Source organism: Pinus tabuliformis, chromosome 7 (genome assembly GCF_031772625.1).
Source record: "Pinus tabuliformis cultivar Carrire ecotype Pingquan chromosome 7, CPIR1, whole genome shotgun sequence".
Taxonomy (NCBI): domain Eukaryota; kingdom Viridiplantae; phylum Streptophyta; class Pinopsida; order Pinales; family Pinaceae; genus Pinus; species Pinus tabuliformis.
In genome coordinates this window covers 2,066,859,775-2,066,887,592 of record NC_142293.1, presented here as the reverse complement: position 1 = coordinate 2,066,887,592, position 27,818 = coordinate 2,066,859,775, and the positions used below count along the sequence as shown (strand labels likewise).

Here is a 27,818-nt window from a genome sequence, read left to right as displayed (position 1 = left end):
ACCTTCACCAAGTTTTCCAAAGTAAAGGAAGAGTTGGTTGGTGTGGGTGAGACAGTTCTAGATAGGGATCTGGTAAATTTTGCTTTGTTGGGTTTCACCAAGTCATGGCAAGCCTTCACATATGGGATATGTGCTTGAGAAAACTTTCCATATAGGGAGCATTTGTGGGGTGACCGTGCCCAAGAGAGGATTCACAGATAAGCTCAAGCTGGATCTCGTGTTAAAAGTGAGGAAGATGAAGAAAATCTTGCTCTAGCCATCAAAGTGATTGAGTCAAAGGGTAAAAAGAGCAGTGGTAGTGGAGAGCCGAATTCCAAGGGTGAGAAGAAGAAAAAGGATCTCAGCAAGATCAAGTGTTTTTCGTGGCACCAGTTTGGGCATTATGCCACTAAATGCCCTAACAGGAAGAAAGGGTCCAAGGAGGACCAGGTAGCAGTCTCTGTAGAGATAGATGGGTTCTTCTCTCATTTTGAGAAGGATTTCTCACTCATTGCATGTATGGTGAGTTCAATGGCTACTTGTTTATGGTATTTGGACGATGGTGCGTCCCGTTATATGATAGGAAGTAAGAAGTATTTCAACAAATTCTCAGAGAATGACATGCAATTCAATATTGAGATGGGAGACAATGGGAAGTATTGAGTCGAGGGTACTGGTACAATTCGTTATGAGAGGGGATTTGGAAGCTTTCTATATCTCAGAGATGTTCTTTATGTACCTGGGCTCAAGAAGAATCTCGTTTCAGTGTCAACATTGGAGGATAAGGGGTATGAGGTAACCTTCAAAGATGGTAGGGTTTTTATAAAGCCCTCAGACTCCAAGGTGGCGAAGCATATTAGGGTTAGGCACAAGAGCTTGCACAAATTACAATTTGAGATAGCCACAATGTTGACTAGCAAAGGAAGCTGTGACTCAGGCAACGAGCTTGGAGAGTTGTGGCATAAGCGCATGGGGCATTTGCAGCATGGAGTGTTGAAGACTGTTAAGGAGATAACGACAGGGTTTCCACAGTGTAGTGTATATCAACATGAGACGTGCAAGGGTTGCACACTTGGCAAGTATGCCAAGTCGTCTTTTCCTAGTAGAGACAACAGGGCCAAGGTCATCTTAGACCTTGTTCATTCAGATATATGTGGTCCCTTCTCTACAATATCCCTTAGTGGTTACAAGTACTATGTCACCTTCATAGATGACCATTCGAGGAAGACCTTGATAGTTTTCATGAAAAAGAAGGATTAGGTCTTCTAGAAATTTATGGAGTTTAAGGCCTTGGTTGAGAACCAGACCGACAGAGAAATCAAGGTGCCGAGGTCTGATAATTTTGGGGACTACATCTCGAATGCATTTAAGGAGTTGCGTGCCAAGCAGGGCATTAGGGGAGAGTTGGCCACACCATATAATCCTTAGTAGAACGAGGTAGCAAAGCGCAAGAACAGGGCCATAGTCGGAGCGACCAAAGCCATGTTGCATGACCAAGGGTTTCCCAAGTTCCACTAGGTTAAGGCATGCAATACAACAATTTTCTTGCATAACCGGAGCCCACATAGAGTGTTGGGGTGAGTTACACTAGAGGAGTTGTTTACAAGGAAGAAACGAATGTGTCTTATTTTCACATATTTGGTAGCCTTGTGTATTGCCATGTATCAGAGGAGAAGAGGAAGAAGCTAAAGCCCACAATAGAGAAGGGCATCTTCATGGGCTACAATGAGATATCCAAGGCGCACAAGGTGTAGATTGCAGCACATAGGTAGACAATCATCAAAAGAGACGTGAAGTTTGAGGAGGATAGGGCTTTGAAGAAGTTCATAGAGCATAGCAGGCTCCAAAGCAGGAGGCTAAATCAACACCTAAGACTACAACTGTGCATGGACAAGATGAGAACGAGAGGGACATGTAGATGCAGGAGCGAGTGGAACCCACTTATGCAGTGACTCCCATCAAAAGGAGGAGAGCGAGGTGGGTAGATCAGTTGATCCAGGAGGTGTAGGAGCAAGTTGGTGCTCCTATTACATCAGTTCGATAGAGCAGACAACTACAGAGGTGCACAGGATATATGGCGCTTATGACAGAGTTGTTGGATGCCAAGCCTTCTAGTTATCAGGAGGCAACCACTCAACATGTTTGAAAAGATGCCATGGTGGAGGAGTATGCCTCCATCATGAAGAACGATGTCTGGGAGGTGGTGCCGAGGCTAGAGGTAAAATCTGTGGTAGGATTTCGCTGGGTCTACAAGATCAAGCATGGAGCCGATGGGAGTATTGACAAGTGCAAGGCAAGATTCATAGCAAAGGGGTTCTTGCAGATAGAGGGAGTTGACTATGACGAGACCTTTTCCCCAGTTTCCAGGTATTTGTATGTCATGACGGTTGCAACTATTGCAACACAAATGGTGTGGAAGATCCACCAGATGGACGTGAAAACAACCTTCCTCAATAGGGTTGTTTAGGAGGATATTTATATTGAGTAGCTAGAGAGACTCGAGACATGTAATATAGAGACACGTATGCAGACTCAAGAGATATTTATATTGGCTCATGCAGGCTTCGTGAGCATGGTATGCTTAGATAGATAGTTGCCTTCAAGGATTGGGTTTCACCAAGAGTGAAGTAGACTCCAACCTTTGTTACATTGTAGTTGGAGGTGAGTCGCTTATTTTGGTGTTATAAGTGGGCGATTTTATTTTAATAGCCAAAGGCAAGCTCATCTAAGAGTCCAAGAGAGATCTTGCAGGTGAGTTTGAGATGAAGGATCTGGGGCTGATGCACTATTTCCTTGGGCTAGAAGTTTTGCAGGGTGATGGAGAAATCTTTGTGGGACAGGGCAAGTACGCTTTGTAGATTTTGAGGAGATTTCACATGCAGGATTGCAGGCCCATGACCATGCCTCTAGTCATAAACTGGAAGAAGGTGGATACATCCAGATTGGAGCGAGTAGGTCCTACACTTTACCAACAAATGATTGGGTCACTGATGTATTCGGTGAACACATGGCGGAATATATATTTTGTAGTTAACTCATTGAGCCAGTGTTTGGTCAAGCCTACAATAGCGTATTCGGTTGCTGCTAAGCACGTGTTGAGATATCTCAGGGGGACAATAGAGCATGGATTATGGTATTAGATAGGTTGATGAGTCGAAGCTTGAGGGCTTCGCTGATGCAGATTGAGCAGGGAGATCCACAGACAGAAGCTCACATCGGGATATGTATTTAGTGTTAGATTAGTAGTTGTTTCTTGGTTTTAGTCGGAAGCAAAGATCAATTACATTGAGTTAAGCCAAGGTCGAGTAGCACATGGTTGCTAGTTTGGCGAGGTACGAAGCTATTTGGTCGAGGAAGCTTCTCATGGGTTTATTCAAGACAGAGTTGGAGCCTACAATGAGACACCATGGCAATAAAAGTTGCATTAAGCTCCCCGAAAATCCTGCATTTCATGATCGCTCTAGGCACGTTGACATGCATTATCACCACTCAAAGATATTGTTCAGAGATGTACAATTTCACTCTAGTACATACCAACAAAGTAGTAGACAAAAAACATTCTAACCAAGGCGGTTTCGGGGACTAGATTTGTATACTAGAGAGAGAAGTTGGGTGTAGTGCAGAACACCTTCCTCTCTAAGCAGGAGTGTTGATTGGAGAAGAGAAGTGAGGGTTGAAATAGTCGTTTTTGTGATGCAAATCATGTCGCTTCAATCACTAAGATACTTGCTAGAGAGATGGGAATTCATGTGCGTTACTTGTCTCAATGCTTAGACTAGCAAAAAATCTTAGAAGACTGCTACTTTAACAAAATATTAATTTATTTAACTATTTCCTAAATTTAGACTTAGGAAAAATTAAAAAATCCCAAGTGAACTTATGATTTAATCTCAGGCATTGAGAGAGAGATTAGGGACGAGATTGAAATTATAAGAGGAGATGGAGTGAATTAGTGGCAAGTCAGTTGAGCACAAGCAGGTGTGAGAGATCAATGAAGTAAGAGTTGGGGGTTTTAGCAGATTGTAGGACTCACCATTTGAGCAAAAGAAATTGAGTGAGGGTTGAGCTCTTACAACCCAACGCAATATTCCATTCGCACATGCACGCAGGAGAGAGGGAGTGCGCTTGTACGTGTAGGTCGAATTGCTGATTTGTGCAGGAGCAGATCAAATGCGCATGAAGGAAGATCGATTGAGTTGCAGGGTGATTGAGTGGTTTATTGTGATAAAAGTGAAGTTTCTCCCTTGTTGTAATTCTCAGAAGAAATCTTTTGTTGAAGAAAATAATAAAAACACACAACATTGTAGGTCTTCCTTAGAGTTGGGGTTTCTTGGGTATATCTTATGTTCTATGGTTGATGTGTTTATCTTATGAATTACTTTTCTGCTATGCATATTAAGTTAGAAAACTTAGTGTATTTGTGATTTAAGCTTCTAGAGTATCAATTGTTTATGTTTCTGGGTTTTTACACTTTGAAGTTGCAAATTAGTTTACTGTGTTTTAAGGAAATCTAATGGGAGCATCTCATCACATGACGAGATCTTGAGACATTTTCACCAACATACCTCTGGAGGATAGAGATATACATGTAGAACTTGGTGGTAATACCAATTATGTTGTAGAGGGCAATGGTGGCATTGAGTTTCAGATGGACTCAGGGAGTATCATGGAGGTGAACGAGGTGTTGTATGTATCGGGTTTGGAGAAGAATCTCTTGTCTGTTTCAGTCGTAGAAGAAAGAGGACTAGAAGTTAGCTTCATGGGGGGGAAGCGACTGTTGAGTCGAAAATAGCAGATCATAGCAAGAGGCAAGTTATTGGGAGAAGGGAGAAGAATCTCTATTTGTTGAAAGGACAACTGATGAAGGCTCTTGTACATGAGAGTGATAGACATAGTGAAATTTGGCACAAGAGGATGGGACACCTACACTACATGGCTCTTCCTATGTTATGGAGAATGGTTATAGGTTTTCTGGAGATTAGGGTGGAGTAGGAAGGAGTGTGTAAAAGGTGTACGCTTGGCAAGCAGGTCAAGGACACGTCTCCTCACAGGGAGACCAGTTCTAAGGGAGTGCTAGACTCGATGCACTCAGATATTTGTGGACCTATGTTTGTGGATTTGATCATAGGGTCTTTGTATTTTGCGACATTCATAGATGATTTTTCCAAGAAGACTTGAATCTACTTCTTGAAGACTAAGGGAGAGGCCTTCTATCAGTTTCAAGAGTTCAAAGCTCTTGTGAAGAACTAGACAAGGAAGAAGATTAAGGCGCTGAGATCAGATAATGGGGGTGAGTATACCTCCCATGAGTTCCAGGATGTTTGCATGGAACATGGATTAAGAAGGAGCTCACGGTGTTGGCAATACTAAGAGGGGGTGAATCAATATTTCATTTTTTCTTACAATTTAGTATCATAAAGCATTAACCAATAACGTCACATCAAATGAACGCAAGATATATATATATATATATATATATATATATATATATATATATATATATATAAACAATTTATTTATATCATGATGGAAGCTACAACTTCCAGTTTAACCAACAACTGGAAGGGCTACAACCCCAAGTTTACCAACTCCCACTAGAAGGAGGCGACAACCTCTTGAAGGAAGCCACAACTTCCTTTCCTAGCACCACCCTACTACCATTTATAATAAAAGTTAAAAACAAAACTCTTGGGCTTTCGTACGAGGGATAATAACCCAATTACAACATTATACAATTATTGTTGTCTCTACTTAATCATATTCAACTTCAGGTCTACTCTAATAAGTATGCCATTGTAACATTGACCTCCAATCTGTAACGATCCTCAAAATATGCAGTCTAAAAAAGGGGATTCTAATTCATACTTCCAATTAGCCCCAAACATACCTCAACACAAATCCTCAACCAAGTTGAACAAGTTGACTCAGATGTGCCTTGGAACAGACTTAAGTGTATATGAGTAAGGACCTTGGAATGTGCTTTAGGAGTTTAGATCTCCCTCAAAAACTTTGCCTCTAGAAATATCAGACTGCTCCAAAAATGCTATACAAAGATGCATCGATATCTTGCTCCGAATAGGCCTCAATCAAACTCGAGTCCAGATTTGCTTCAAATTGCTTCAGAGTCTGCATAAAATCGACTTGCTACACAAGTCTGCGATTTGTGGTCTTCCTTGTGAGGTACTGTGGTCTATAATAGACATATTTGGTCCCCCTTTTCTTGTAACTGATGGCCTAACCAAGCCTTCTTTCTTAGCGAATGATCACTTAACACATAAGCCAAATCTCAACCTTCTTTTGGTTAGATTCTCATAACTTAGACACCGACAAAAAGATAAGAAAACAAGCTCGAGCTCAGCCTTGGTCTTTGCTCTTCATGCCCCGTAATTCTTCTTCTCACATTCATGGTCTCCTTAGTGAGTTCAGAGTACTTATGCTGGAACACAAATCAATGAATTCTATCCTTTTGAGGCTCCACGAATGGGTTATATATATATATTATTTGGAGGGAGCCCTATTTTGGGCCCAACTTGACCTAGTAATGAAAATGTTCATTCTAAAAGACATGTCTATTCCAGAGTTGACCTGAACTTGTTTTAGAACTGATTTAGATAATAATTAATCGTTTGACCTTGAACATGAGGAGGACTATCTTGTCCTCAATGGAGGTCGTATTCAAAATTAATTAACCACTATGATTAAGGTTGGACCATATTAAAATTGTTTGTGTCATGCACTTTATGTGGGGTCGAACCCATTCAACTTGGGGTAGATTATGAGCAAGATTCAAACTTGGATATCTTTTCAACTAAAAAGATTCACAAGGCATGTAACCTATCAAATGGAATGGCGAGATGAGGGCTACCAATCTGGAGTGATCCTATACCCAAATTTACTGTCTTTTGCATACATATCATCAAACAAGTACATTGTCTCATTGGTCCATTCACCCTTTGACATCAATCACAATTTCTTCCAACACACGATACCTTAAAACCCTCAGAAGAATGGGGTTGCTGAGAGGAAAAATAGGACCATAATGGAGGCAACAAGGGCGATGATTTATGACTAGGAATTTCCTATGCTTTTGTGGGCGGAGGCTTGCAATACAATTATTTATATGTAGAGTAGGAGTTTTCAAAATATTGGAGGATGTGACCCTTGAGGAGATGTTTATAGAAGTGAAACTAGATGTGAGTTGTTTGCACATCTTTGGTAGTCTAGTGTATGTCCATGTTTCCACTGAGAAAGGGACTAAGCTGGAGCCCTTGTCAGAAAGGGGCATATTTGTGGGCTACAATGGGGTCTCAAAGGCTTACTGAGTCTACATTCTAGGACAAAAGAAAGTTTTAGTCAGTCAGGATGTCAAATTCAAGGAGGGTAGGACCTTTAGGAGATCTCATGAGAAAGAGCTAGTAGGGGTAAACGATCGGGAGTGAGAGGCACCTAAGGCTGAGCAGGGACTAGCAACACCAGCAGTAGAGACATAGCTTGTAGATCTGGAGGAGCAACGAGATATTCCTTTGAGCTCTACCAGGAGGAGGCCGAGATGGGCCGAGAAGACCTTGAGAGATGCCGATGAACATGTGGAGGCACTTAGCAACACTTTTAGAAAGAGTAGACCACCAATGAGATTATCCAGGTATTTGGCCTTGTTGAGCAGCATCAGTGAGTCCGAGCCTTCCATTTTTGAGGAGGTTGTAGATGAGTAGGTCTGGAGGGATACCATGGTGGAAGAGTATAGCTCCATCATGAGGAATAATGTGCGGAATGTAGTGCCAAAGTTGAGGGAAAAATTAGTGGTCTCTTCTTGATGGATCTATAAGAACCACTAATGGTAGTGTTGAGAAGTATAAATCGAGGTTTGTGGCAAGAGGGTTCTCCCAACGGGAGGGAGTGGATTACGAGGAGACATTCACACTTGTCACCATATATGCATCCATCAGAGCAGATATGCACATTGCTTCAGAGATGGGGTGGAGGATACATTAGATGGATGTGAAGATTGCATTCCTCAATGGGGTGATTGAAGAGGTGTATATTGACTGGCCTTAGTTCTTTTGGGTGCATGGGAGAGAGTCTCATGTATGCAAGTTGAAGAAGGCCCATTAAGGGTTGAAGCAGGGTTCATGTGCATGGTATGTCAGGATTGATGGATATCTTCTAGGCTTGGGCTTCACCAAGGGTAAGGCAAACCCCGACTTGTACTATGTGTTGAAAAAGGTACCAAGCAGGGGTTTCCTAGTGTTTTTTTCCTGGCCTAGGAAAACATGTGAACCCACCTTTTTAGTATGACTTTATATGATTATTAAAGTCACGTGACTTTTTAGTCACTTAATGAGTTCTAAAAGTACATTGTACTTTATAATATTAAAGTGACTTTATGAGGCAAAAAGTACATGGTGCAAAAAGATAGTAAAGTGACTAGAGGGACTGATTAATGAAGGGGGAGATATGAGAGGGGGTCAATGTGAGATTAGATATCCACCCTTGATCAAGAGAAGCTGAGACCTAATATAAACCCTTGGTCTTAGGGATAAGGCTTCTCATCATTAGAGAGACTAAAAAGGAGGAAAAAGGCAAAGGGGAGGCTCATTCTTTGTGTAAAGTTGGAGAAGTTAAGAGGAGAAGAAGAGAAGGCTGAGATAACAAAATTTTGCGAAAGCAGAGATCAATTTACAACAAGGGGAAGGCATGTACAACAACTCGAATCCCAAGGTTGAGACAGTGGCACAAACACTGAGGCATGTAGAACAATCTCAGTGAATTTTTTGAGGCTAGCAACACGAGTTTCAAGGGGGATCTGATTGCATTTATTATAGATCTGACAATATGCATTTCTAGGAGAATATTCTTGTCTAAGGGAATGAAAATCGAGGTAGATAGTGCATTAATTGTAGGCAAGTACAAGCCTGGAAATCGAAGAGAGATTCTAGGTTTGTTAGTATGTTTTTCAAGGAGGACAAAGGGTAGACAAGAACACAATTTTCAAGGGTTTGAAATTTGGCTGCTAGCAGGATTTTTGAGGCAGAAAACTGCCAAGTGTGGCGTGAATTCCAAGTGCTGTGATTGTTGGATAGTGGCATGCATTTCCAGACAATGGCACGAAATTCTAGGAAGATGGTTCGAGTTTCAAGGAGGGAGATAAGTACTTTTGTATTTAATGTTGTAAAAATTCTCTGAGAAAAGCAAAATAAAAATCCTCTTCCATTGGTTTTACCTTCAGGGTTTTTCTACGGTCTAGTTGACCAAAAATATAAGTGTCTAAATTTGTCATGCTTGTTAAATTTTTTATCAGCTGAAGGTGAAAGTAAAAAGTAGTGGTAGCTTCTAGTGATTCTATTGAATTTATAATTCAAGTTTAGATCTCAAAAATAAACTTGGGGTTTGAGCATTAAACTTGATGAGAAAAACAAATGGAAACTAGGTGGGGCTACAAGACCTCAAAATTTCTACATGGTAAGTGAACCTACTGTTGATAAAGTGCAACCAACAAACAAAAACAAACTATGTACTCAAAGATTTGTTGTTGAGAGGGAGGTTGTTTGCTCATTTTTAGTGTTCAGAAGCTGTGTTGGTTGAGAGGGTTAGTTGACTACTGGTTTGAGGGTGGAGGATAGGTTTAGTGGGGCTGAAAATTTTGGTCACTAGAAGAAGAGGATAGTCTTGTTGCTCGAGGTATATTGTAGAGAGTGCAATACAACCACCTACTGATCTTGTTTAGTTGTCAGAATTCAACAAGCGCAATGTGAAGGCTAAGGTGATCCTTTTGATTCAGTTAAAGACCACCTTATAGCTCATGTATCAAGGAAGAAGTTTTCCTATGAGATGTGGGAGTCCTTGATAACACTTTACAAGAGCATCAATGAGAATTGGAAGATGGTGTTACATGAGAATATAAGAAACACCAAGATGATCAATACTGGCACAATGACCTCATATCTTACCAAGATCACATAGGTGATAGATGAGTTGGCTACAGTGGGAGAGGCTATCCTTGATAACTAGTTGGTTAGGATGGCATTGAGTGGTTTTCCCAAGAAGTGGGATGGATTCATTGATGGAATTGTTGCTAGTGAGAATCTTCCAGATTGGAGGAGGATTTGGGATGATTTCAGCTAAGAGGAGACCAGGAGGAGAGCGAAGAGGAGACCAGGAGGAGTGCCAAGAGTGGTAGCCAACATGGTGGGGTTGACGAGGAGGAGAATGTTGCCCTCACAACTAAGGGCAAGAAGAAACCCAAGAAGGGGTCCTATAGTGGGACCAAGTAGTAGACAGGGAAAAAAAGTACAAGAGAAGGACATGAGCAAAGTGAGATTCTTTGCTTGTCAAAAGATGGGTCATTATGCCTTTCATTGTCTTAATAAGAAGGGGAAGAAGAAGGGTGTAACAATATCAACTTAGGTGGATGAGTTTGCCACCAAATTTGACTCAGAGTTTGCTTTAGTGGTGAGTCTTGCCACTAGTGTTACATCCTCTAGTTCCTAGTATGTAGACAGTGGAGCTTCTTGCCATATGACAGGAGTCAAAGAGCACTTATCAAGTCTTAATGAGAATGATATAGATTTGGAGGTGGTGCTTGGAGATGATTCTAGAGTTAGAGCAACAGGCGTGGGGACTGTATCCTTTCAGAGGGAGTCACAACCTCCCTTGAAAGTGATGGAGGTCCTATATGTTTGAGGGTTGAATAAGACCCTGATTTCAGTTTCTAGTATGAGGACATGGGATATGTGGCGGTGTTCCAAGATGGATAGGTACTCATGTATCCTAGGGGATCCAATATTACTTATGCTAGAGTGATTGGTTCGCTATGAGAGACTCTACAAGTTCATGTTTCAGCCTACCAAAACCTTAGTGTCGACGACCAACAATAGTGATTTGTGTGTTATGGCATAGGAGGATGGCCCACTTGCATTATGGAGCACTTAGGGTACTGAGGGAGATAGTCACAAGTTTACCAGATTTCAGTATTGAGCATCATGATGTGTGTAGTGGGTGTACTTAGGGAAAGTAAACTAAGACTCCTTTCCTGAGCAGTGATAGCAGGGTAGCAGGGATTCTTGAGTTGATTCACTCTGATGTGTGTTGTCCTATGTCGTTTGTATCATTGAGTGGATATGTGTACTATGTCACTTTCATTGATGACTAGTCCAGGAAGGCTTGGATTTTCTTTATGAAGACTAAGGATTAGGTCTTTAAGAGGTTCCAAGAGTTTAAGGGTTTTGTGGAGAACCAAACAAGGAAGAAAATCAAGGTCTTGAGGATAGACAATGGGGGCGAGTATACCTCCAATGAGATGGATTTTTGTATGAGAGCAAGCATTAGGAGAGAGTTCACAATGCCATATAACCCCCAACAAAATGGGGTGGTAGAGAGGAAGAACAGAGCCATAGTAGGGGCAACGAGAGCCATGTTACATGATCAGAGGCTACCTTTATTTTTATGGGCTAAGGCTTGTAACGCTACAGTATATCTGTAGAAAAGGAGTCCACACAGAGCGCTGGGGAGTAAGACTCATGAGGAGGATTTTTTCTGGTAAGAAGCCTAAGATTGGGCCCTTGGGGATTTTTGGGTGCCTTACTTATTCACATGTCCCTGAGGAGAAGAGGACAAAGCTAGAACCCACTGTAGAGAAGGGCATCTTTGTGGGTTACAACAAGACCTGCAAGGCCTATCACATATATATTCCTGCCAAGAGGAAAGTTGTCTTGAGGCAAGATGTGATGTTTGAGGAGAGGGCCTTGAGGAGGTCATGGGAGGATGATCATGTAGAGCAACAGGCTCCTTAGTAGGGGAGCACACCACAAGTATCAGGATCTTTAGGATCGAGTTCACAGGGGTGAGGAGGATTACCAACTTCTGGGGTGATAGGATCATAGGTTTCAAGATCACAAAGCATAAATTCCTGGAGTACAGGTTACCCGCAGGCAACATGGGCATTATCATCAAGATTATAGGCTCTGGGAGAGGATTTTCCCACCCCAGTTTAGGAGGCTACTTCAAGGAAGAGGAAGCCATGATTGCTTTATGAGATCATGAAGGAAGCACAAGAGTTAGTGGGAAAGCCCAAGCAATGTTGCACGAAGCGGGAGCGAAGCGGAAGCGTCATTTTCCAAAAATCTAGGAAGCGAAGCGTCCGCGGAAGCGTCTGCTATATATATATATATTTTTATATTTTTTTGCATTTATACTCAAAACAAACATCCCAAATACCAAATTAATTGTAGAAGACATGAAAACATGCATATTTTTGCATAAATCAAGATAGATATGGCATCCATGATTCCATTGTAGTTACTAGTATGTACAACAATCATCTATATTCTAGCTATTACAAACATACATCAAATTTTTAAGCATTACATGAATTTAGCAATTCAATTGTAAAATTAAATGGGAAAATTTTGATTTAAGCATTACATAATATCATCGAAACTCTGAAGTGCCTTGATCGAATTTCTATGTATGTGATGCAAAGTCCTTATCCTTGTAATATCATTGTTATGCGTCAAGATTTTGACAGTGAAACCTTCTCACCGAACCCTTATCATTGAGACTGTGTTAGGTACCAAGATCTTCTTATTGTGATGAAAACTTTCTCACTGTTGTGATACCAAATTTGTATCACTGTAGTTATACCAAAATCTATTGATGACTGTTCTTACTGTTGAGGCACCAAGACTGTGGTAGCACAAAACCTTTAATCTGCATTACCTTACTGTGGTACCCAAATTTTATTTCAGAGATAATTCGAGTTTCTGTGACTGCATCACTGCACTGAAGTGTGATCACTGTAATATCACCGAAGTGTGATCACTGTAATAGCATCGAAATCAAGGTAGCATCGAAACTGTGATAGGAATAACATTGAGTCACTGTAATACATAACAGAACTGTCTCCATTGCAATCCGCATTCATTGTGATACATAACAAAATTGAACCCAATCTTCAACGCAATCTTCTATGAGATCCGAGATAGTAATCTCAGTCATATCACCGAAACTGCTCTCTAAAATCCTTACCCGAATCCCAGGAAGCGCATTAAAATTTTGGAATCGCGCTTCGGAAAAAATGGAATCGCGCTTCCTAGGGCGCTTACGGAATGCTTCCGTACGGGATGCGATTCCGGCCTAGGATCCGGGGGGGGGGGGGGGGCGCTTCCTGCAACACTGAGCCCAAGTGGTCAGTTAGGGAGAGCAGACCACTAGAGAAGTTGGGTGGCTATGTGGCCAGTGTTGTGGAGACTGAGCCATCTAGCTACAAGGAGGTTGTGAGTTAGCAGATCTGGAGGAATGTAGAAGACATGAAAACATGCATATTTTTGCATAAATCAAGATAGATATGGCATCCATGATTCCATTGTAGTTACTAGTATGTACAACAATCATCTATATTCTAGCTATTACAAACATACATCAAATTTTTAAGCATTACATGAATTTAGCAATTCAATTGTAAAATTAAATGGGAAAATTTTGATTTAAGCATTACATAATATCATCGAAACTCTGAAGTGCCTTGATCGAATTTCTATGTATGTGATGCAAAGTCCTTATCCTTGTAATATCATTGTTATGCGTCAAGATTTTGACAGTGAAACCTTCTCACCGAACCCTTATCATTGAGACTGTGTTAGGTACCAAGATCTTCTTATTGTGATGAAAACTTTCTCACTGTTGTGATACCAAATTTGTATCACTGTAGTTATACCAAAATCTATTGATGACTGTTCTTACTGTTGAGGCACCAAGACTGTGGTAGCACAAAACCTTTAATCTGCATTACCTTACTGTGGTACCCAAATTTTATTTCAGAGATAATTCGAGTTTCTGTGACTGCATCACTGCACTGAAGTGTGATCACTGTAATATCACCGAAGTGTGATCACTGTAATAGCATCGAAATCAAGGTAGCATCGAAACTGTGATAGGAATAACATTGAGTCACTGTAATACATAACAGAACTGTCTCCATTGCAATCCGCATTCATTGTGATACATAACAAAATTGAACCCAATCTTCAACGCAATCTTCTATGAGATCCGAGATAGTAATCTCAGTCATATCACCGAAACTGCTCTCTAAAATCCTTACCCGAATCCCAGGAAGCGCATTAAAATTTTGGAATCGCGCTTCGAAAAAAATGGAATCGCGCTTCCTAGGGCGCTTCCGGAACGCTTCCGTACGGGATGCGATTCCGGCCTAGGATCCGGGGGGGGGGGGGGGGGGGCGCTTCCTGCAACACTGAGCCCAAGTGGTCAGTTAGGGAGAGCAGACCACTAGAGAAGTTGGGTGGCTATGTGGCCAGTGTTGTGGAGACTGAGCCATCTAGCTACAAGGAGGTTGCGAGTTAGCAGATCTGGAGGAATGTTATGGAGGAAGAATATTGCATCCATCATGAAGAATGATGTTTGGGAGATAGTGCCAAGACTTGAGGGGAAGTCAGTGGCGACTTCTAGGTGGCTTTACAAGATTAAACATGCTGCAGAGGGCAATGTGGAGAAGTTTAAAGCTCGATTTGTGGCACGGGGGTTGTCATAGGCAGAGAGAGTTTATTATGAGGAAACCTTCTCACTAGTGGCTCGATACACCTCGATTAGAACAATGATCTCCATTGCAACAAAGATGGGTTGGAAGATTCACCAGATGGATGTGAAGATCTCCTTGCTCAGTGGAGTCATACAAGAGGAGGTTTATATTAAGTAGCCACAGGGCTTTGAGGTGCATGGGAGAGAGTCTCATTTGTGTAGGTTTAAGAAATCCCTATATGGTTTGAAGTAGGCATCGAGAGCATGGTATAAGAGGATTGGTTCCTACTTGCAACAGATGGGTTTCCAGAAGAGTGATGTAGGTCCAAACTTATATTACATTGTGGTTGGGGAGGATCCGCTCATTCTTGTACTGTATGTGGATGATTTATTTATTGCAAGATAGGAGAGACTCATTGAGAACTGCAAGAGAGATATTGCTTCAAAGTTTGAGATGAATGATCTCCATTGTGGCAAAGATGGGTTGGAAGATTCACCAGATGGATGTGAAGACCGCCTCGCTCAATGGACTCATACAAGAGGAGGTATATATTAAGCAACCATAGGGCTTTGAGATGCATGGTAGAGAGTCTCATGTTTGTAGGCTTAAGAAAGCCCTATATGGTCCGAAGTAGGCACCAAGAGCATGATATGTGAGGATTGATTCCTACTTGCCGCAGATGGGTTTCCAGAAGAGTGATGCAGGTCCAAACCTATATTTCATTACGGTTGGGAAGGATCTGCTCATTCTTGTACTTTATGTGGATGATTTATTTATTGCATGAGAGTAGAGACACATTGAGCACTGCAAGAGAGATCTTGCTTCAGAGTTTGAGATGACTGATATAGGATTCTTGCATTATTTTCAGGGGTTGGAGGCTTGGCAGGAGAATGGGCATATCTTTTTGGGCCAGGGCAAGTATGTAGGAGACATATTGAGGAGATTTCATATGGAGGATTGCAGGCCTATGGCCACTACAATGATTACCAACTGGATGAAGTTGCATGCTTCCGATTCAGAGTTGGTAGACCCCACTTTATATCTTCAGTTGATCTGGTCATTGATGTATCTGGCCAACACTAGACCAGATATCTATTTCGCAGTCAACACATTGAGTCAGTTTATGATGGACCTTAGGAGAGTGCACTAGGTGGTTGAAAAACATGTGTTATGGTACCTATAGGGCACAATAGATTATGGACTGGACTATATCGGGGATGGAGTCAGGTTGACAGGTTGTATAGACTCAGATTGGGTAGGCAGTGTTAGTGACAGGAAGAGTACATTTGGATGCTGTTTCATGTTGGGTTCAGTAGTGGTGTCGTGGTTCAACACGAAGGAAAGATTAGTGGCACTGAGTTCTGCGGAGGTTGAGTACATTGCAACTAGTTAGGCCAGTTGCGAGGCTATTTGGCTTTGCAAGATGTGTGTCTTGTTTGGTCAACGACTGAGACCAACTATGATATACTGTGATAATCAAAATCGTATTCATCTCATGGAGAATCCAATATTTCATGATAGGTCAAAGCATATTGAGATCAAATATCACTTCATCTAGGACTGTGTTCAGAGAGGGGCAGTGAAGCTAGAGTACATATCCATTAATGAACATGTTGTAGATATTCTCACCAAGTCCTTACCAAGGGACAAGCACGTGTATTTCAGGGACAAGCATGTGTATTTCAGGGACAAGATGGGAGTGGTGAGAAACACCTTCCTTGGTAAGAGGTAGTGTTGAAAACGGTACGAAGGAGGTCTTTCCTAGTGCTTTTTGCATTGGCCTAGGAAAGCATGTGAACCCACCTTTTTAGTGTGACTTTATGTGATTATTAAAGTAATGTGACGTTTTAATCTTTGTATGATTTCTAAAAGTACATTATACTTTATAATATTAAAGTGACTTATGAGGCAAAACATACATGGTACAAAAAGTTATTGAAGTGACTAGAGGGGCTTATTAATGAGGGGGGAGACATGAGAGTGGGTTTAATTTGAGATTAGATCTCCACCCTTTATCAAGAGAAGCTGGGATCTAATCTCAACTCTTGATTTTAGGGATAGGACTTCTCATCATTAGAGAGACTAAAATGGAGGAAAAAGGCAAAGAGGAGGCTCATTCTTCATGTGTATAGTTGGAGAGGTGAAGAGGAGAAGAGGAGAAGAAGAGAAGAATGAGATAGTAGACTTTTGCTAAAGGTGAGATCAATTTACAACAAGGAGAAGGCAAATACAACAACTTGAATCCCAAGGCTGAGACAATGGCACACACAGTGAGGTAGGTACATCAATCTCAACACATTTTTTGAGGCTAGCAGCGTGAGTTTCAAGGGGGATCATATTGCATTAATTACGGGTTTGACAACATGCATTTTGAAGATAATATTCTAGTTTGAGGACGTGAAAATTGAGGCAGACATCGCATTCATTGCAAGCAAGTACATGCCCAAAAATCGAGGAGAGGTTGTAGGTTTGTCAACGCATTTGTTGAGGAAGAAAAAGGGCAGATAAAGGCATGATTTTTGAGGGTTTGAAGTTTGACTGCTGGCACGATTTTTGGGGCAAAAAAGCCTGATTATGGCACAAATTCCAAGGGTTGTGATTGCTAGACAATGACACACATTTCTAGACAGTGGCACAAATTTCTAGGAAGTTGGTTTGAGTTTCAAGGAGGGTGATAAGTACTCCTTGCATATTTAATGTTGTAAAAATTCTATGAGAAAAGCAAAATAAAAATCCTCTTCTACTGGTTTTCCCTTCGGGGTTTTTCTAAGGTCTAGTTGACCAAAAATATTAGTGTCTAAATTTGTCATGCTTATGAAATATTTATCAGTTGGTAGTAAAAGTGAAAAGTAGTGGTAGCTTCTAGTGTTTCTATTGAATTTAATATTCGAGTTTAAATATCATAAATGAACAGGAGGTTTGGCACTAAACTTGACGAGAAAAACAAATTAAAACTAGGTGGGGCTATAGGACCTCAAAATTTCTCCACTATGTTCTCGTTGAGGGTGAATCACTCATCTTGGTACCTTATGTTGATGATCTTTTCTTGGCAGGGTTGGAGAAAGTCATAGGGATGTGCAAGGAGGGCCTTGCTTTGGAGTTCGAGATGAAGGACATCAGCTTGATGCACTAGCTTTTGGGATTGGAGGTGTGGCAACAACCAATAGAGCTCTTCCTAGGGCAGGGCAAGTATGTAGTCGAGATCTCGAGGAGGTTCAGGATGTAGGATTGCAGATCTATGTTTACATCGATGATCACTAACTTGAAGAAGCTGAACACTTCTGAAGGCGAGTTGGTGGATCTCACACTATATAGGTAGTTGATAAGTTCCTTGATGTATTTGGTGAACATCAGGCCAAATATTTGTTTTGCTTTGAACACACAGCGAGTTCATGGAGTCAAGACAGGTTCATTGGGTGGCAACGAAGCATGTGTTGAGGTACTGGCAAGGTATAGTGGACTTTGGACTCAGATATGTTGGAGTTGGTGAAGTGAAGCTGTAGGGGTACACATATTCTAAGTAGGGAGGGAGTGTTGTGTATAAAAAAATCCAAGTCTAGATGTTTAAGCTTGGGATCATCCATGATCTTGTGATATAGAAGGAAGCAACATTCAGTGGCACTTAGTTCAACAGAGGCAGAGTACATGGCAGCGAGTATGGCAAGTTGTGAAGCATTGTGGCTTCACAAGATGCTTGCAGGACTATTTGATTTGGAGTTGGGGCCAACAATGATTCACTGTGACAATCAGAGCTGCATTAAGCTCTTTGAGGATTTCGTGTTTCATAACCAATCCAAGCACATTAAGATTAGGGAGGTGCTGTGAGATTGCAGTACATTTCCATAGAAGAACACGTGGCAGATATTCCCACTAAACCTTTAGGGAAACAAAAGTTTGTGAAGTGCTGAGATAAGCTAGGGATAGTGGAGAATCCCTTCCCAGCTAGGAGGGAGCATTGAAGCTTGTAATAGCTTTGGAAGGTTTTCTGCATAATCTTGGTGTCCTGGCATGATGGATAAATAATAAAATAATTTAAGTGAATTAAAAATAATCTCAACCTTTGATCTCTTAGATCATCGATAAGGGAGATTAGGCTTAGGGCTTTGGTCTTAATGAAGATTACAAATGAAAGCCTAAGGGGCAGGTGAAGATACAGATAGAGAAGAGAGACTACTACAACAATTTTGGGAAAGCGATTTTCTCAAGGAAGAAAGAGTGAATTCTTTGGAGTGAAAGGTTCGATTAGAATGAGGAGAAAGGAGAATACATAGATAATTTCTAGAGTGTTTCTAGGAGGTTGATTTGTTGGAGATTGGAGAGGCCAAATTGTTGAAGTGAGGAGGTGCAGTTGCTGGGGAAGTCGATTTGCGAGGGCCGATTTGTGAGTGCACAAAGGCTGAGCGAGGGCAAGATGCAGGGAGTGATTTTTTTGGTGAGAGGTGGGTCAATTTTCTCTAGGCCAAATTTCTTCAGTGGCTTTTTTCCAGTTGGTCTAATTACCTTGGGCCGAATTATTCTAGTGGGGCCGAGCTGCAGGTTCCAGTCATTGCGTTTTTCCTTGTAATTTCTCAATGGGTTGAAACCATGATTTTCTTGAGATAAATAGATGAATGAGAAATGTTGTGGTGTTTATTTGTTGTAATGTGTGATCTTTCTTTGATTTTATTTCCGTTGCATATTTAATTTTTCTAGAGTTAAAAATACTAGTGATTTTATTTTTCAGCAATTTTGAATTTATTTGGTAAAATAAAAATATTGTTAGGAATAAAAATTGTTGCAAGAATTTAAATCTAGGCTGGTATTTGGAGTTTTAACAACATAACATAATTGGAGGTCTGATTAACAAGCTATAGGTTCACCAAGAGGCAATCTTTACAACCTTGAATATGTAAGGGGAATGCTTCCATGGTCATGTCCAAGTGCAATATTTTGACTTAGATTTCAGGGAATCCCTATGAAGATGTACCTTTTTGACACTCATTAAATGCATAATTTTTACAATGTGGAGATCTAACGGCCATGTGCGCCCATTGTAGGTTGGGCACACGTTGAGAAGGTGTAATTTATTGTGCCCTATTGTATGCTGTTGCAAATGTACAATCTTGTAGGCCATCATCTAAACTAGTTTTGGGGCCCATCATTTATGCATGGAGAACATTTCAAACTCCTTCACAAGATCCACGTTGTGGAAGGCTTTGTTTTAGGAAAGAATAGATATCCGTATCTTTCTTTTTCCCTTTCTACGAGATAGTCTCCATATCTAGTCATAGATGGAGTTGATATTCAATGGCTACTTCATTTATCCAATCCTTTGGCATCATGATTCGTTTCAAACATACAATCCTAGAGGCCATCTTACAAGTTGAGTTTGGGGCCTAAAGAACATTTTAAGATTCCTTCTTCCTTCATAGGATCCACACTCTGGAGGACTTTGCTAATGGGAAGAAAATATTTCCATATCTCACTCTTTCTCTTTTGAGGAGATTGCTTCCATATTTGGTCATGGAGGGAGCTAGTACTTGGTTTGCACCTCATTTCTTGGTCCATTTGCATCTCAATAGAGTGTTTGCCTCCTTTCAAGTTGTCTTTTGATGCCCCTAGTCATCTCCTCCCCACCAATGGAGAGATCATCACAATAGTTAGGGATAACTTCTATTGGATGGACATGCAGAGCATTTGGATGTCCACTCCTCAATGTGTTGGCCCCAAGATGGCCTTTTATTGAGCATTGCGTACTGTTGTAGGATGGAGTTATTGTCCACCTTGACTATATTTGATGCTTATGGATACATGCCCTCTCGGTCCTGCTCAGTGAAATGTGGCTTTGCTTCCACCACCTATGGATCAAGACATACCTCCACATCCTATGGTTTGAGGTTTACTTTGTTTTCTGATGTGTCCTATAAACTACAATATATAGGGGAGGTTCTACTACTTGTTTAGAGACAAAGGGGGTTCCTTAGCAATTTTATTTCATTACCCTAAGTAGAGAGGTATGGATTTATATATTTGGGAGGCAATTATCGTTGGGCTGCTTAGAGTTTATATCATCTAACTCTTCAACTACTTCCATTCTATCTTGGATACTGGATGTGAAAAGTGCTAGGCAGAATCACGAGTGTTAGATTCTGTTAGTGGCAGATTTTTGAGACAATGGGCTTCTCTCTGCTAGGTCAACAAACATTCATTTTCTATGAGAGCTTGGAGTTGGAATTGCTCCTCATATAACATTGCCCACTTGGTCCCCCAGCCTTGGGTATTCCTCGAGGACACTTCAGTGGTCTTTACATTCATCCCTGTGTAGTGATTGAGGATGACAAGGATGGCTCCCCTTTTTTCTTTACCTTTCTTTCTATTTACTTCTACCTCCATCTCTGGGTTGAGCTAGAGACTTGCACTCTTTAGGGTTTGCTCTTTTTCCTTTCTTAGAGCAGGGTTTCTCTCCCATTTATTGACTTATGTATCTCTTTACCTTGTTAGCATTTCTTTGTTTTCAAGAGTGTTTTCTAGATACTTCTGTACTCATAATGATCGATTTTGCTTTCTTCTCCTATTAACCTTTTTCCTTGGTCATTTGCAGGAAGCTGATAAATTATCTTATGTTATCTTCTCTCTTTCCCTTCCAAAATCATGTTAAGCATTGATGTACATCGTCTTGAAATGATATGTTGTGGCTATATTATCTGGACAGTTGACAACCTCATATGATGAAATTGTTTGTAGGTTTCTTCATATAGTTCTTTACATGGCAGAAAGAGCATGGAGCTATGCTATGGAGAAAAAGCAAGTACCAGATGGACCAAATTCACGCCAACGCCTTTATTTGATTGGTAGATTGAAGAAAGCAGTGAAGTGGGCTGATAATTTTGCCCACTTATGTGCAGCTAAAGGAGACTCTAGAACATCATTGGAGGCAGCGGTATGTTATTGTGGGTTTAGTTTGGTATTAATTGTATTAGTTCACTTTGTTTGCATTCCATTAAAAGATATGTATTCTCTAATGAACAGTTTTATTTATTATTTGAATTGTGGGTTCATGTTACTTGGAAATGAAGTAAGTTGAAACTGAACACTTGTACAGATCAATGCCATTGCCCTGTCTTTGTTACAATCTTCTACCATCTAACCTACTCTCAAGAGAAATCTCGTAGTTACTTTATGATTATGATTGTTGTCAACATACAACCAAGAAAAGTGCACTCACAACCTCCTTTGAGACATGTTTGACCATATGTCATCTTGTGTTATATGCTTCAATAAATAGAGTTACATTTGTAATGTATATTAATTGCTATGTAGGGATGTGTCCCTGGATGCTCAATGGTATAAACACTGTAACTCTTATATTCATCACAATCACAAACATCTGTTTATTCAATACATTTCTTATATTTCCTATTTTTTTGCATACTACATGCAATGGTAAATAACTTCAGTTGATACCAGCCTGCTTCTTGGTAGGGATTTTGTTACAATATGTACATTCAACTTTTTGTTCTACAATAGTATGGTATAGCTGCCAACAATGTCTAGCAATGTAAATTTGATTCTTTTAGAATTGGTGGTGCATGATTAGTGTACTTATTGCAGCTAATAACTTGACTGAGAAGAAGTGACCATTAGATATTTAAACATTTAATAACAAGAAGATCATTGCAAAGGATTGGAATAGCATAAAATTAGCAAATGCCAAATTCTCATTTGCTTGGAAGGATTTTGCAAAGCATCTATCTATTATCCAAGGTAAGATGGCTGAATTGCCTAAATACACCAAGTAATAATTGTATATGTCATATGAGTTTGTTAGTCCCTAGTTAGTCAATTCAATATATTCTGTTTTTTAATCTGTTTGTCGTCTAGTGGTTATTATTGTCATCAGTGATTTTGTTACGATGTAATCATCTCATAACTTTATCCATGTGAGTTATTCAATGAAGGCTATCATTACGAAGACATCATTAGGAAGCCCTATGTATGGGGTTAATGATTATGCTCCCCAATCATGTTGTATGTAGGACCTTTATGTGAATAAGAGGCCCCCATCTTTCAAGCTCAGCATGAATGGAGGCATCATTATGTTTGTACTTAAAACCTCCATCATTATTGATCTCATGTAATAATGTATAGATATTTTTGACCTGAATAGGAACACAATATTTTTGTGTTCTCATGAATTAGCATTGTTTTGAATCAGATCTATGAGGAAGAGATGATGGGACAACGCAGTTCTGTCTAGAGCTAATCAAAGTTCGGTTATGTAAAGGAACTACTGTTCAATGATAGATCACAGTGTTTCAGTGTTGCTACAACAGTCACATTTTGGTGTCATGCTTCGGTAACATCTCTAGTGCATCTACAGTTTGTTGAGGAGATGATCTTAGTCGAAGAGGAAGAGAAGTCAAGAAGAAGAAAGGAGTAGAAAGGACTTGTGTCTTGGTCTTGGAGTGGCTAATAGGTCAAGGGTCTTGGTCTTGGTATTCGTCAATTGGAATCTCTATAAGAAGAATTTGTGCGGGTTTTCCTCTCAAAGAGTGAGAGGTTTTGGCCCTGGCTGATAGCCTACATTCCGTGTCTCTTGTCTATTTATGTTCATGCATTGGTTATTGTTTGATGAAGAAAGAACACTAATAATCTAAGAAGAAGAAGATTCTAATCTAAAGAAGTAAAAAACATTCACAAGCAGTTACTAATGGTAGAGAAATCACCTAATGCTAATGCCCTAGATTTCTCAACATGGTATCGGAGCTAAGGTGTCAAAGTCAAGGAAGGGCATCTTATCAAGGGACACTCAAGGATCGAATCTCGAGAAAGGTATCAAAGTGAAAATTGAAGGATATCAAAGCAAGTTGAAGGATCTACATTGTAGAATCAAACCCTAGATCAAAGAAGGAAGTCTACTTAAGAAGTCTTGGGATCATCAAATAATCAAGGCCAAAGCCTTATTTCTACTCAAGGCAAATAGATCTACAAATGAAAGCAACTAGAAGTCTACACCAACAAGAGTGCTGGGTCTAAGGTGTCAAAGTCAAGGAAGGGCATCTTATCAAGGGACACTCAAGGATCGAATCTGGAGAAAGGTATAAAGCGAAAATTGAAGTATATGAAAGCAAGTTGAAGGATCTACATTGTAGAATCAAACCCTAGATCAAAGAAGGAAGTCTACCTAAGAAGTCTTGGGATCATCAAATAGTCAAGGCCAAAGCTTTATTTCTAGTCAAGGCGAATAGATCTACAAATCAAGGCAACTAGAAGTCTACACCAACAAGATTGTTGGATCCTATAGTCCTCTGCAAAAGGCCACAAAGACCCTCATCAAGATGGAGAGATCTACAAAAGCAAGGCAACTGTTATGAAACCAGCTCACAAAAAGATAGAAAAGAGAGATCCACGCCTTAGAATTCAGCCTCTTCGAGGGGGAAACCTCCTTTACATTACATAAATGAACAATTCTTGGATGATACAAATGAAAATACCTCCTTTCTATATATAGGAGTCTAAGTGGTCCCAATACAATCAAAGCCTACATAACAATAATATTGTAGGGCACAACAATAACAATAGTGGGCTTCTATGTGGCACAATAGTAACAATATGGGCACTACATGGGTACATCAATATAAATAAGGGGTATAACTACAATAGTAATGGGGTAATCACTAGTATTATAGGGACCCAACATGCCCCTCTCCTTCAAAAAAGTGTTGTCCTCAACGCTTGAGTAGTTCTGGATACTTCTGCATAAAATTCTCATCCTCCCATGTGGAATCTTCAGTGGATAAGTTCTTCCACTTGATAAGATACTCTGAAATTGATTGATTTCGTAGCTGTCGAGTTCTTGTTATTATAACTGCTTCTGGTTCCAATATAATTTTTCCTTCTTCGTCAAGTTCTGGCAATATTGTTTGAACTGGGAGCTTGTCGCCTATAACCTTCTTTAAGCATGAAACATGGAAAACTGGGTGCAATCGAGAAGCTGCAGGAAGCTCCAATTTGTATGCCATAGTACCAATCTTTTGCAACACCTTGTACGGACCATAATACTTTGGTGATAATTTATTATCCTTCTTAGCTTGCTTGAGGGACATTTGCTTATATGGTTGTAGCCGTAGGAATACCCAATCACCTACATCAAAACTTCTTTCACTGCGATGCTGATCTGCCTGTTGTTTCATTCTATTCTGTGCCAACACAAGGTTATCCTTTAAGAGTTGGAGGACTTGTTGTTGATGTTCGATGTGATGTTCCACTGCCTGAACCTTAGAATTTTCTCTTAAATATGATGTGATGGATGGTGGTTGATACCCATAAAGTGCCATAAATGGGGTCATTTTTGTTGCTGTATGGAAGGAAGTGTTATACCACCATTCAGCCAGAGGCAACCATTTGACCCATTGTGTCTGTTTATCAGATACAAAGCAACGAAGATATCCTTCCAAACATTTGTTTACTATCTCAGTTTGCCCATCAGATTGAGGATGATAAGATGAGCTATGAGCTAACTGAGTACCAAGACAAGAAAATAATTCTGTCCAAAAATTTCCAGTGAAAATGGGATCTCTGTCACTTACAATAATCTTTGGGTTTCCATGTAGCTTTTGAACTGTTTCCATAAATGCAGTAGAAACTGTACTGGCTTTAAATGGATGTGATAATGCACAAAAGTGTGCATACTTGGTAAGTCTGTCAACTACCACCATGATGACACTCTTTCCCTCAGACTTGGGTAAACCTGTGATAAAATCCATTGAAACCTCCTCCCAACGTTGGCTTGGAATGGATAAAGGTTGTAATAGACCTGGTGTCTTAATTGTTTCAACTTTATTTTGCTGGCAAACCAAACATTCTGCCACAAACTTTTGAATATCTGATTTAAGGCCATCCCAAAAAAATTCCTTCTTAACCCTGTGGTAAGTTTTTAAAAATCCTGAGTGCCCTCCTAAGGGAGAAGTGTGCAATTCCATAAGAATCTTTTGTTTTAGCTGGGAATTCTTACAGAGGTATAAGCGATCTTTGTACCATAACGAATCATTTTTCCAGCTAAATGTATCAGAAGTACTGGAATCTTGTTGTAGCTTTTGAATAAGTGCCCACACTTCTTCGTCATTCTTCCATTCCTCCCTTGCTTCGTTTATCCAATCTGGTTGGATAATAGAAATGGCACACAACAATGCTTCCACATCCTCATCCTTTCTTGAGAGTGCATCTGCCACCACATTTTGCTTCCCTTTTTTGTAGATGATTTCAAAGTCATAACCCAACATCTTTGTGACCCACTTTTGTTGCTCTTCAGAGGATAATCTTTGTTCTAAAAAGTATTTAAGGCTATCATGATCCGTTTTTACCTTGAAGTGTCTTCCCATTAGGTAGGGTCGCCATTTCTTAAGTGCATGGAGTATTGCCAACATTTCCTTCTCATAAATAGCTTTGTTTAAAAACTTTCCCTTGATTGGACGACTTTCAAAAGCAATGGGTCTTTCATCTTGCATTAGAACAGCACCAATTCCATTTCCTGAAGCATCACATTCCACAATAAAGGTTTTTGTGAAGTCCGGTGTAGCTAAGACCGGTGCTTGGCACATTGCCTCTTTAAGATGTTCAAAGGCCTTTGTTGCTTGCGAAGTCCATGAAAATGAATCTTTCTTCAATAATGTTGTTAGAGGTGCTGCTATTCTCCCATAATTCTTAACAAACTTGCGATAATACCCTGTCAACCCAAGAAATCCTCGCAGATGCTTTATGGATGTGGGGATTTTCCATTCCTTAATGGCTTTAATTTTGCTAGGGTCTACCTTAACTCCTTCATGAGATACAATATGACCCAAATATTCCACCTCCTGGACTCCAAAGAAACATTTGGATCTTTTTGCATATAATTGTTTCTCCTCCAATAGTTGTAGCACCCTGTCAACATGTTCAACATGATCCTTCCAAGACTTGCTGTAGATTAGTATATCATCAAAAAATACTAACACAAATTTTCTAAGGAATGGTTTGAAAATTGAATTCATCAAACCTTGAAATGTTGAAGGTGCATTGGTAAGGCCAAAAGGCATGACCAAAAATTCATAATGACCCTCATGAGTTCTAAATGCTGTTTTCAGAATGTCTTCAATCTTCATTCTGATTTGATGATATCCCGAACGAAGATCCAACTTGGTGAAGTAAATTGATCCATGCAATTCATCCAGTAATTCATCAATAACAGGAATGGGGAACTTATCTTTAATAGTGAGCTTGTTGAGCTCCCTATAATCTGGACACATGCGCCATGATCCATCCTTCTTGTGCACCAATACTACTGGAGCTGAGAAAGAACTTTGACTCGGTTGAATTATACCAGCCTCTAGCATTTCTGCAACCATACGTTCAATTTCACTTTTTTGGACATATGGATATCTGTACGGCCTGATGTTTGGAGGAACACTTCCTGGAATCAGATGAATAGCATGATCATGATCACGCATAGGTGGGAGACCTTTGGGAGTCTCAAATACCTTGGAATGATTGTCCAGGACTTTTTGGAGATCTGGAGAAATAGATGATTCCAATGTGGAAACATCTAGCGAACATAATTGTGCAATTACACCTCTTTGCTCCTTTTTTAGAAGCTTTGTCATGCCATTAGAGCTGATTATCTTTCCTGGTTTCCCTGCAATACCCCTTAATTCAACTTCCTTTCCTTCCACAGAAAATTTCATGAAAAGTTCTTGAAAATTAAAAGCTATTGTACCCAAGGATTGTAGCCATTGGACTCCTAGTACAACATCAGCACCTCCCATTGGAATGGAAAGCATTGGGCTAGTCAATACATATTCTCCCATGGATAGCTTGATATTATGGCACTTTCCAGAACAATTTATTGTTCCTCCATTTGCAATCATCACTTGACACTCTGGTGCTGGATATAGGAAGCAATTCAATTCTTTTGCTACCCTACAATGAATAAAATTGTGGGTGCTTCCTGAATCAATCAACACTATTACCTTTTTCTTCTTGATTTGTCCTTCTATCTTGATGGTTTGAGGAGTGGTAATTCCCGCCAATGCATTACAAGATATGGTCGGATTTATTTGTTCTTCATCTAGGCTTTGTTCCTGGAATATATCTTCTTCTTTTGACCTTTCTTGCTCCTTTTCTTCTTCCTCTTCACAATCTATGTAGAATAATTTCTTCTCAGCACACTTATGACCTTTTGTGTATTTGCTATCACAATTGTAACAAAGCCCTTTTGCTCTTTTTTCTTCCAATTGTTGTGGTGTCAACCTTGTAGGTTGTGGAAGACTATGGGCAACAACACTTCCGTCTTTAT

The 27,818-nt window shown here is 40.2% G+C and overlaps 1 protein-coding gene across 1 annotated transcript in view; it reads left to right on the top strand.

The window, feature by feature from the left end:
- LOC149256804 (signal recognition particle-related / SRP-like protein) overlaps nt 1–27,818 on the top strand; it is a 395,315-nt gene that overhangs the window by 100,253 nt on the left and 267,244 nt on the right. Inside the window, exon 4 of the mRNA XM_089460884.1 lies at nt 21,233–21,428. Coding sequence (XP_089317010.1) covers nt 21,233–21,428 — 196 coding nt within the window. The remainder of the gene's footprint in view (nt 1–21,232; nt 21,429–27,818) is intronic.